Here is a 12358-nt window from a genome sequence, read left to right as displayed (position 1 = left end):
TAAAATGCCTAATGAGTCATGCTAATTCAGTTCATAACACATGATAGTAAGAGGCCCACGAACCTCAATCAGACATATTTACATATTTCATGAAATAGGTGTTTAACCACTATGACATTTGGATAGAAGTGAGGCTGTGTGGTCTAGATATAAACACTGCAAATGCGGCTCGAATGAATGAAATTTATCAAGGTTTGTGAAAAGTTTTCCTTATTTTTTTAAATATATGAAGCAGGCAAAACCGCAACGATGATGTGCTGTCATCTGTTTTGTATACAAAATCACAAAATCTCTTGCAAAAAAACATCAGCTGTCCATAGCACATCATTGGGAGACCGATTCAAACCATATCGAGTATGGACCCTTGAAATAATTTAAACTAAAAGAGGACAATAGTGGCCTGTTTGCCATAGACGTTGCAGGTTGAGTTTTTAATGCAATACATCTACTCTACTAAATGGGTAACTAACTATCTGTGGGACAGAGTACAGGACAGGATTACTCGTTTGCCGTGAGATTGAGCAAGAAATGCCCATGTTTTGCAAAATACTAAATATACTTGTTGTCGACAGTATTATACTCTTCCTGGTGGACATTTTAGTGAGCATTTCCATGCCTACTAAGTGTTTGAAAGTGACGAGCAGTGTTATCAGAGCAGACCTTCTTTTAACGTACACGGTACCAGCCTTTTGATTTACAGAGTACATATGGTGGAGATGAGAATCTCTATATTGTACGATTATTTACAATATCAATGTGTCAATACAGTTGTACCGAATTTCCATGGCTCTCTAAGTACTTTTAGTCCTGAATGAATAAGATTCTAAGATACTTGATCACGAAGTCTTGTGTGTCAACACATTTGAACATCCATACACACACATGGTTAAGAGATTTACAGCATGAGGGTGTTCATAACTTTCTGTAGCTTTGCAGGTGACTTGGAAGTATTTTCATATTTAGTAAAATCATTTTTATACAAACCCTGTTTCCATATGAGTTGGGACATTGTGTTAAATGTAAATATAAACAGAATACAATGATTTGCAAATTCTTTTCAGCCCATATTCAATTGAATGCACTACAAAGACAAAATATTTGATGTTCAAACTCATAAACCTTATTTTTTTTTTGCAAATAATAATTAACTTAGAATTTCCTGGCTGCAACACATGCCAAAGTAGTTGGGGAAGGGCATGTTCACCACTGTGTTACATGGCCTTTCCTTTTAACAACACACAGTAAACGTTTGGGAACTGAGGAGACACATTTTTTAAGCTTCTCAGGTGGAATTCTTTCCCATTCTTGCTTGATGTACAGCTTAAGTTGTTCAACAGTCCGGGGGTCTCCGTTGTGGTATTTTAGGCTTCATAATGCGCCACACATTTTCAATGGGAGACAGGTCTGGACTACAGGCAGGCCAGTCTAGTACCCGCACTCTTTTACTATGAAGCCACCTTGATGTAACACGTGGCTTGGCATTGTCTTGCTGAAATAAGTAGGGGCGTCCATGGTAACGTTGCATGGATGGCAACATATATTGCTCCAAAACCTGTATGTACCTTTCAGCATTAATGGCGCCTTCACAGATGTGTAAGTTACCCATGTCTTGGGCACTAATACACCCCCATACCATCACAGATGCTGGCTTTTCAACTTTGCGCCTATAACAATCCGGATGGTTCTTTTCCTCTTTGGTCCGGAGGACACAACGTCCACAGTTTCCAAAAACAATTTGAAATGTGAACTCATCAGACCACAGAACACTTTTCCACTTTGTATCATTCCATTTTAGATGAGCTCAGGCCCAGCGAAGCCGACGGCGTTTCTGGGTGTTGTTGATAAACGGTTTTCGCCTTGCATAGGAGAGTTTTAACTTGCACTTACAGATGTAGCGACCAACTGTAGTTACTGACAGTGGGTTTCTGAAGTGTTCCTGAGCCCATGTGGTGATATCCTTTACACACTGATGTCGCTTGTTGATGCAGTACAGCCTGAGCGATCGAAGGTCACGGGCTTAGCTGCTTACGTGCAGTGATTTCTCCAGATTCTCTGAACCCTTTGATGATATTACGGACCGTAGATGGTGAAATCCCTAAATTCCTCGTAATAGTTGGTTGAGAAAAGTTTTTCTTAAACTGTTCAACAATTTGCTCACGCATTTGTTGACAAAGTGGTGACCCTCGCCCCATCCTTGTTTGTGAATGACTGAGCATTTCATGGAATCTACTTTTATACCCAATCATGGCACCCACCTGTTCCCAATTTGCCTGTTCACCTGTGGGATGTTCCAAATAAATGTTTGATGAGCATTCCTCAACTTTATCAGTATTTATTGCCACCTTTCCCAACTTCTTTGTCATGTGTTGCTGGCATCAAATTCTGAAGTTAATGATTATTTGCAAAAAAAAAAAGTTTTTTATCAGTTTGAACATCAGTTGTCTTATGTAGCATATTCAACTGAATATGGGTTGAAAATAATTTGCAAATCATTGTATTCCGTTTATATTTACATTTAACACAATTTCCCAACTCATATGGAAACGGGGTTTGTACTTTTATTTTGATGTCAAATACCACTTTTAATGTTCTATAATACATTAAAGTGTGTTTTTACACTGTTATGTATTCCCACTAGTAGTGTCAACTTGTGACATTCACAGTGAAAATGGAATGAGAGAATTTAGTCACTTTTGTGCCATCAAACAAAATAAATTGGTGTTAAAAATTAACACATAATAGTGATAAGGGATAACACAATTTGGTGTTAAATAAACATGTGTCGATCAACAAAATAAATTGGTGTTAAAAAATAACACTTAATAATGAAAAGGAATAAAACAATTCAGTGTTAAAAATACACTTGTGTGTGTCAAAAAAACACAGCAAGTGTCAAATATTAACACAATTAATGAGTTGAAAAATAAAACTTTTGAATGTATTATTTTAACTCAAAATCCGTGAGTTTAAATAATGCTTTAAAGACAATTCATGTGATGCTCGAAAACACACCCCATAGCAAAAATGTGCTTGCTCATCTGTTGCTTGATCTCGTATCTTGAGAACATTTTGAGCTTCTCATATCTGTCTAATTCTGTGATCAATTGTTTCTCTTTTATTGCTCCTAAGGGACCCTTAGGAGTAATAAATAAGCTAAAAAGAGACAAGACATCACTGAGACAAAGGAGGTTGAGTTGAGACAACCATTTGAGCAATATTTGAGAAGTGGGATACACTGAGGAGAGCTCATATATGTATGACACTGATCTCAATTATGTCTCATTTATTTTGAAGGAGAATTAAAGAGAAATAAATGAGATGTGTGAGCAATAAAAGAGATCGTATGTATGTCTCTTTCATGTCTTGATTAATTCTCTTAAATGTCTTAACAAAGCCATCATATCTCAAATTTGAGAATAATGAGAACAAATTGAGAGTTCAATTATCTGACTTAATTAGAAATAACAGTAAAAAAAATACTCAAATATTGAAAGGTGTATAACTATTTGGCTATACAAAAATACAAAACATAAGATATAAAAATAGATTAAATACAACAATTTAAATGTAGTTAATTATTACAAACATAATGTACATATTGACATTCACAATAATTAAAACAACATAGAAAACAATATACAAAAAATAAAACAAATACAAATATAAATTAATTTAACCCCAAGTACTCACTTTGTTGTTGTGAAGTGAATTATATTTATATAGCGCTTTTCTCTAATGACTCAAATCGCTTTACATAGTGAAACCCAATATCTAAGTTACATTTAAACCAGTGTGGGTGGCACTGGGAGCTGGTGGGTAAAGTGTCTTGCCCAAGGACACAACGGAAGTGACTAGAATGGCGGAAGCGGGAATTGATCCTGAAACCCTCAAGTTGCTGGCACGGCCGCTCTACCGACCGAGCTATACCGCCCCACACGTGAAAAAGTCAGGTGTAGTTTTTTTAACTCCCTGTTGCGCAAACCATGTACCGTAGTTAAAAAAAACCCACTTGACTTCATCTCAGTAAGAGGGTGAGTAAATGACAACATTTTCCATTTTTTAAATATTCCAAGCAAAAACTGAAATACATTTATAAAATTGTAACCGGGCTGTTTAGAACTGGTCTACATACAAAAAATAATCACACATTGAAAACCAGGGATACTTAACATTTTTTACCTCGGGGCCCGACCAACTTTTTCACTACAGAGGGGTCTGGGGCCCACTCAAATACAAACACTGAATTACTATTACTACTAATATACCTGATTATGTAAGCAGTAACATACTGCGTCATTTCCAGTTGTATTATTTTTTTATTTGGAAACAGCTTTGCACTGTGAAGGGATATTAGCCGCTAGCTTGTTAGTGAGGTTGCATCGGTGCCAAATTTGCGAGACACAGCACAGCTCAATATGCATTGTCACAGTATAACATGGTACTAAAAGCTACATCATATGGCAATTTTATACTATGTATACTGTCCAACCCCAGACCAAAATATTAACATGTTTACAAAGGAAACATCCTACCCCAGAATGAACTTGGCAGGTACAAGGGCCTACTTAAAACCTGCTCTGGCCCGACATTTGTTTACCAAAGCTTTCTTGAGCTTGGCCTCCTCAATATTGTCCCAATCAGGAAGGGTACCGCATCTCAGGACATACGCTGTAAGGCAAGAACATAATAATCAGGCATTCGTAATTTTGCCACATCCGAGTTTTAAAGGTATCAAATCTATGCAATGCAATGATAAATAAATGATAAATGGGTTACTTGTATAGCGCTTTTCTACCTTCAAGGTACTCAAAGCGCTTTGACAGTATTTCCACATTCACCCATTCACACACTGATGGAGGGAGCTGCCATGCAAGGCGCTACCAGCACCCATCAGGAGCAAAGGTGAAGTGTCTTGCCCAAGGACACAACGGACGTGACTAGGATGGTGGAAGGTGGGGATTGAACCCCAGTAACCCTCCGATTGCTGGTACAGCCACTCTACCAACTTCGCCACGCCGTCCCCTCAATAATAATAATAATAATAATGCAAATCTAATGTAATGCTTTTTAATCCCATTTTTTTGGTACTTAAAAAAATGTAATGCCCATGTGCAACTGCATATAGTTATTATATATAGTCAAAAGCTTACAATTAATAAATAAAGTTGGTATGGTATGGTATGGTATCTGTATACACAGTTGTAAGCATTAGACAAGTTAATTAGTTGAAAAGTTTACATTAACTGTTACTTTCTAGTGTATTAGAATTGGCTTACAAAGCTGTTTAATTAGAGAATGTATTTGTATTTATTTATTTTTTCTGGAGTAGCATCTGGTGTTTTGACTGTGCATGACCGTAGACATTTTAGAAAAATACAGAACGATATTTGGAAAAATGCCAATAAGATGCATAAAAAAAGGTATGTCAATTAAACATATTGAATATATTGTAGTTTACACCCTCTCTGTTGTTTAAAATGTTTACAGTAAATAGCAAGTTATGTATCGAGTGTCATGTCTTGTATTCATTTATTGTGGGAACGTCAGAGAATAAAAGAGTTGTGGTCTGCTGTGAAAATTGCCTTGTTTGTCCATCCTAGGCCAGCGTAGATCACTTGAGGCGCCTGCGTCACGACAGTTGCTAATGTTAGCTCATATGAAGTGGAGGTGATTGAAATAAACGAGTCGTATGAAAAAAGTTCAGCTTCCCCATTATCCTGACATGGTGTCACAGTTAAGGACTACACGCCTACAGTGACCAAAGAATGGAAAAGTTTAAGCCCCCAGTGCAGTTTCATTTTGCCGTATTGAGGAAGTGCTTTTGTCGCGTTCCCACCTTACAATACCTCTTGTATGCAGTTTAACAGCTACAGCTAAAAAAAAAAGACAGACGTAGCAATTTCGATGACCGTAACGTTCTTAAGTTAATTTTCTTTTACCGTTTAACATAATGACTATCGGCCATGTCCTACAATTGTATTACATTTTTTAAATGCCTCTGGACAACGCATGTAATGCTTTTTATTGCCGTTTAAGGCCTTAATTTACGCAAAATCCATTTAATGCCTTGCGGAAACCCTGAACATACAGTACATTAATACACACAACCACACTTCAAGTTGATGGACATAACACTATATTGCTTATCACAAAGCTAGTTTTATGGCCAATCACAAACTGTAATTATGTAACATTCAGTTATGCTTCTAGTGTGCTGTAATCAATAAGGGATCAACTTTCTCATATTGAACTTCTATTTAATTATTGTTACACAATTTTGGCCTGAAAACACCCTCAGTTCGGGAAAACTTACGTAGGATTCCTTCAACTTTTTTCCGGTCAAGGATGCGCTTTCCTGTTCCTGCAGGTTTGTTTCCAGGGCGACCAAAAGGGACAGCATTTTGACACTCCTCAACTGTAAAAAAGTGGTCAAAAAGTGCGTGGAATAAACGCATACAATTGGGCTTTGAAGCATGACTCACGGCAGCAAGGCGGAACGATGATATGAATACGCCGCTCTCAGGAAAGAGCACCTGCTGGCCCGATTGTTGAGGAGGGCCATCGCTGTATTTGTCTCCAGGTCGCAGAGAGTTTGGTGTACTCTGACTTGGCCCGGATCTGAAAGGGAAAAAATAGCACAAACAATACCAGAATGAGAAAAGAATGTGTTAAGGCCCAATCACAAATTTAAGTAAACAAAACAATTACATCATGAACAAATTAGCATGAATTACTTGCCTATTTTCAAGAGGACTTCTTTGATTCGTTGCTTTCCTCGCAGGATTTTTTCAAACTCCTTCCTACATCCATCACATGGCGTCCATGATTTTTCTGCCTGCGGTCGATATGAGATAGTGTCCTCGACAGATGGGTTGCCTGCATCTCTCCTGTCCGGTGCCAGGAAAGCTGGGTTTTTATTGTCAGGTGGATTGTGTATGCCGGGTGAAGGACCAGAGGTGTCGTAGACATTTGGTGATGGGCCAGCGGTGTTGAAGTCATGCAGTGATGGGCAGGATGCATGGTCTTCGTAGGGAGATGGACCTTTGATGTTGAGGCCATACGGTGGTAGGCTAGATGTATGGCCCCCATAGGGAAATTGACAATTGATGTGGAGGCCATACGGTGATGGTATGGCTGTATTGCCACTGTAGGGTGATTGACCGATGGTTCCCTCTTTGGTAAACCTATCATGAAATTTCATTGAACCATAGATTACCATTCTATAAACCCAACTTGTCCATCCATATATATATGCAATATCAAAAGAGATGAGAAATACTGAACTACAAAAAAATGACTGAATTGACCCGCATTTTAACTTCCAGCGGCCAAAGGAGAACAAGTATTTAATAGACTGGGGATTCTGTAAAATATAAAACAAAACAAAAAACGACATTGTATGATTTTCAGGTAATTTGCATTTTTTTCCTCTTTTTTACCTCTACTTCTCTGAAGTATAAAATATGGATTTCATGCAATAAGATGCACATCAATTACTTTTTTTTAAATTAATACAATGTGATTTTACGGATTTTTGTTTTGGATTCTATCACTTACAATTGAAGTGTGCCTATAATTATATTATTATTAATAATAATAATAATAATAATAATAATAAAAGTAACAGACCTCGAACTACAAAATCAGCAGTGTATAAATTATTTGTTCTCCTTACTCTATGATGCACGGTACCAATAATGAAAATAAATGTACCATGACCAAAATTGACCATATCTATAATCGTTCTGTACAGTACTCCTAAACAGAAACATTTCACATCAAGCACAAAGGAACTGGTCCAATACTGAAGATGAAATCATCTTGACTGCAAGGAAATAGACAACTCACTTAGGTCAACAATACCAACTAACAGGTTATGACAGATTTTAATGTTAAGTTATACATAACATTGACTATCACCAAAAAGTTATTACCGGTACTTTATATATCTCAGGATTATTTATGAAATGTACAATTAAGTATAAACTGTCAAACCAGTACTTATATTTGGTTTAAATATGTTTTTTAAACTATTGCTTATTGAGATTTCCGCCCTACCTCCTTTCTTTCACGGAGGAAGTACAGGCATGTGAGCAACCTTTGACAAAAGAAGAGAAAAATTCACAAAAAAAGAGTAACATTTCTATCCGCACGTAGTGCTCCCATGCAAGCCCCAATTTTTTTTTTAAAGAATCAATACTACATAGCACTGGGGCAATAAAACAATAAATATATATCGCGATAGACACATAATCATATCAATATTGAATGCGTTTGATAAAATATACGAGCAAGCAAGATTCGCTGCATTAGGTCATTCGTGCTTTGGGAACCTAGCAAACAGAAAACAGGAAGTGTCACTGAGCAATGGCAGGGACATACTATAACAAGACACTCAGTTAACAGTATTTACTCAGCAATGGAAGGGACACAGCAACAGCCAATCACATAACAGTATCAACAACAAGTAAACTAGCTTGATGATGCTAATTATGCTAAATAGCAAACTTGTTTTGGTTTCCCTGTCCTGAAAATCAGTGCGGAGCAACAGCAAGTACCTGCAGCCGAGGCGAGCGTTCCACAAATTTTGTTTGGATCCTATTTTTTGATATTGTTTACTTAATTCATCCATGGAACTTTTGTTATTGTTGAAAGCTCCGGTCGGACAGGTTTCACGGGACACATTTCCGGTGTTGTGTGTTGCTCTGAGAACCCAAGGGTGTTTCATTAATGCTCGATTGCTGATAAGAAAGCAAAGTTAGCTCTGTTTTTTGACACTCATCCTTACACTACTTTTATTTATATTTATATATATTTTTATTTAATTTAAAAAAATGCGGAATTTATATTTTGACGTGAAACTGAATGTTTAAAAACTTAGATTTCTTCTATTAAGAAAGTATATATTGTGCAACAATTTTTTTTTCTCAATAAAACTTGTTTATAAGATTTCAGTGTGTGTTCAAGTACTTCTTGAGCACATTCATCAATACTGTGATAACAATTGTAACCATGACATGAAATGTTCATTTTGTTACTCCTTAGTTTTGACACATGAGATTGTAGAGTGGATATTTACACTCTATGAACATTTTGACCATGGTTAAAAAGTAATAAAATGATGGCAAATAATTGTTTTCAGGGTCCACAAGTTCAGAACTTTTAATCCTGAAATCAAAGTGGATACAGATGTTGGGTTTTGGGCAATTAAATACATTAAATATTTGCATTTGTCATTCACATACTATTTACTGAAACAATTATTTGATGGCAGGTAAAATAATATTTCAGTTAATGCTGTTTTTTTGGTTTGGAAATTCACCAAATTTGATTTTATAAAGATTAAAAGTTTTGAACTTGTAGCCCCATAGGCATGAGGTTATAAATGTCAAGCTTACCCATAGGGTGGTGGTGGTCCAACAGTGTTGCTGCCTGTTACAAGTTCCCCATCACTTGGCAGATTCAGCGCTGTGATACTATCATGTTCAGACAGTGGGTTCTGATCTACTGTAATGGTGTCAGACCCTGATGTTGAGTGTGATGGCTCATTGGCTTCCAACATATTTAAAAATGACTCCTGTGGAGTTTGGCAGCCTTTTGGTGACTGAGTCTGATCTTTTCCTGAAATATATTCAACAGTTGCCCTATAAAATTTACCATCTGACCACTTTGCTAAAACAGAATCTCCTGTTCTAAGATCTAAGATCTGCACAGGAGCTTCATATATTGACAAAATGTCTGCTCCTGTAAAGATTTTTCCGGTATAACCGTCCTCCCGTCTGACGAATGCCAAACACCCTGAAAGAGAGAGTGCAAAAGAGAAAGTGTTTAAAATGTTTTATTTGAGTATACAAATTTGGACTGGTATTTGTCACCTCATTTGGACAACAATGTTATGATTATTCCCTCTCCCCATCCCTATTTGCATTTTAGTAGGATGAGCTTGCCCATCGCTGTCTTAGAGGTGTGTGGCCTCATTACAATTAGGGTACTGTTACCTAACTTCCTTGGGGCGACTTTCCCAAGGTGGCATTCTCAGCTGTTCTTTAAGTACTAAACAAACTAATAAAGTCCTTTTTCCAGTTTGTTAGCTACATGTAACACTGCAATTTGGTTTATTCGTAGTCCGCTTTGCCACACATACATAGAGACTTACCAGATTGCTCATTTGGGGGAGGAGAATTATGCAGGTCCTTCATTTTCTTTGTGGGAACTCTTAACCTCTTTTTTGTTGTCATTTTCTTTTTGTCCATCCTGTTAATGAAAAAACACATTTTGGATCACAAACTGGGGATAGGTTGATTGGCAACACTAAATTGACGCGAGTGTGTGAATGTTGTCTGTCGATCTGTGTTGACTTGTCCAGGGTGTACCCCGCCTTCCGCCCGAGCGCAGCTGGTATAGGCTCCAGCACCCCCCACGACACGGAAGGGAAAAGCAGTAGAAAATAGATGGATGGATGGAACTATAATATAAATGGAAGGTATTTACATATATGGAGTCACTCCATATGGATGTTAACTTTTTGGGTGAATCATATTTAACTTCTGTCAAAAACAAGTAAACAAAATGATTGTTTATGATCGTTCTGGCTATAGTAAAACAATCTCAACCCAGACAGTTTAATTCTTATTTTAATTTGTATCTATTTTGGCATGCGGGGGGCTTGATGGCACATTTTTTAAATAGGGTACATATTAAGAAAGTTATGGCATTTTTAACAAAAAAGGTCATGAATAAAATCTTGAGCCCCAATGACTTTGTATTGAAGAGGTTGACCATAAATTAGTGCATTTTGACCAGGTTAAAACAATCATAACTTTTTAAACATGTATCACAGCAAAATGATTCTTATATCACATAACTAGTCTTAACAAGACCTGTCTGATAATACTGGTTTCATTAAAATGAATGAATGTTTAAAATTGTACACACTTAACTACTTTATTTTCCAATATATATGCAGTTACTATAATCTGTAGCATGATACAATACATACTGGCCACTGCCAGCTAGTAAGCAAATGTACTGCTGCTTTCAAAATGGCGGGGCAAATTGGTTAATCATTGAACACTTTTGGATGTCATCTCTTATTTATTACAACTAGCCAGCCATACCAATAAAATGCAGCCCTGACCTTCTTTGTCGATTGTTACTTTACCTGATTGATTGATTGATTGAGACTTTTATTAGTAGGTTGCACAGTGAAGTACATATTCCGTACAATTGACCACTAAATGGTAACACCCGAATAAGTTTTTCAACTTGTTTAAGTCGGGGTCCACTTAAATTGATTCATGATACAGATATATACTATCATATATACTATCATCATAATACAGTCATCACACAAGATAATCACATTGAATTATTTACATTATTTACAATCAGGGGTGTGGAGGGGGGTGGGGGGGTATGGACATCAAGTAGTGGACATAGAGAGAGAGAGAGAGAGAGATCAGAAGGCATAAGAAAAAGAAAAAGTATCTGCATTTGATTGTTTACATTTGATTATTAGCAATCCGGGGAGGGTGTTAGTTTAGGGTTGTAGCTGCCTGGAGGTGAACTTTTATTGCGGTTTTGAAGGAGGATAGAGATGCCCTTTCTTTTATACCTGTTGGGAGCGCATTCCACATTGATGTTGCATAGAAAAAGAATGAGTTAAGACCTTTGTTAGTTCGGAATCTGGGTTTAACGTGGTTAGTGGAGCACCCCCTGGTGGCGGTCATTTACGTTAAGGAAGTAGTTTGACATGTATTTCGGCATCAGGGAGGTGTAGCGGATTTTATAGACTAGGCGATACCTACAACAGTATTATAAAACACTTTTAAGTCAAGCCCCCCAAATTAATATGCACTGTCGAATGTAATTGTGAAGGTCATTATACTAACATTACTTGATGGGCAGACGCCATTAGCGTTACCGCAACCTCCCGAAGGACCACGCCGTTGTCACAACAGTTAAATATTTTCACTTCACAACATTACATGGTTGAACAACTAAACAATATGAGGATACTTACCTCTCCAAGGCTCATGTCGCAGGCGTTGCGGTCGTCGTTTCCACAGACTTTCCCGCTTCTTCTTTTCTTTCTTCTTCTCTTTCTTTTTCTTCTTCGTTTTAGTTTAAGGTTGGCGCAGACAACGTTAAAATGTTACCCCACCTACTGTTTTCCCGCTTTTTCTTCTTCTGACGTTAACTGATGGCAAACAACGCGTGATGTCCGCTGCTGTCTGATACAAAGCGTGAATTTTCTGAATGGTCTTCATTTGAAAGTTACACATAGCCAAAAATGGCTATTTTCAGATGGACAAATAAGGAGAAAATCAACTTTATCTAAATTCTGAGATGTGGAGCT

The 12358-nt window shown here is 37.2% G+C and overlaps 1 protein-coding gene across 3 annotated transcripts; it reads right to left on the bottom strand.

Annotated features, from left to right (window-relative positions):
- Positions 1–3514: 3514 nt before the first annotated feature.
- Positions 3515–12099, bottom strand: LOC133662841 (uncharacterized). Of its 3 annotated transcripts, XM_062067013.1 has the most exons (8): positions 12023–12075; positions 10157–10465; positions 9399–9798; positions 8059–8098; positions 6739–7184; positions 6483–6618; positions 6314–6415; positions 3515–4668 (listed from the first exon to the last, which is right to left on the bottom strand). In XM_062067013.1, exons 3-7 carry the CDS (start codon positions 9400–9402, stop codon positions 6412–6414), a joined length of 630 nt encoding a protein of 209 aa, XP_061922997.1. In that variant the 5' UTR covers positions 9403–9798; positions 10157–10465; positions 12023–12075; the 3' UTR covers positions 3515–4668; positions 6314–6411. The 3 variants fall into 3 exon arrangements, with proteins under 3 accessions (XP_061922997.1, XP_061922996.1, XP_061922995.1); XM_062067012.1 differs by lacking the exon at positions 8059–8098 and having other exon boundaries at positions 10157–10254; positions 12023–12099; XM_062067011.1 differs by lacking the exon at positions 8059–8098.
- Between the last annotated feature and the right edge of the window lie 259 nt (positions 12100–12358).

This window comes from Entelurus aequoreus, linkage group LG12 (genome assembly GCF_033978785.1).
Source record: "Entelurus aequoreus isolate RoL-2023_Sb linkage group LG12, RoL_Eaeq_v1.1, whole genome shotgun sequence".
Taxonomy (NCBI): domain Eukaryota; kingdom Metazoa; phylum Chordata; class Actinopteri; order Syngnathiformes; family Syngnathidae; genus Entelurus; species Entelurus aequoreus.
Note: the sequence above shows the minus strand (reverse complement) of the source record. Positions and strands in the feature narration are given on the sequence as shown.

Bases quoted from the DNA above. Each gene is read 5' to 3' on its own strand.
- LOC133662841 (XM_062067011.1), bottom strand. From the start codon at position 10,274: ATGTGTTTTTTCATTAACAGGATGGACAAAAAGAAAATGACAACAAAA. The intron at 9,799-10,156 runs GTAAGTCTCTAT...TCTCTCTTTCAG, and splicing joins TCCCCCAAATGAGCAATCTG to GGTGTTTGGCATTCGTCAGA. The intron at 6,619-6,738 runs GCAAGTAATTCA...TTTCCCTTTCAG, and splicing joins AGAAGTCCTCTTGAAAATAG to ATCCGGGCCAAGTCAGAGTA.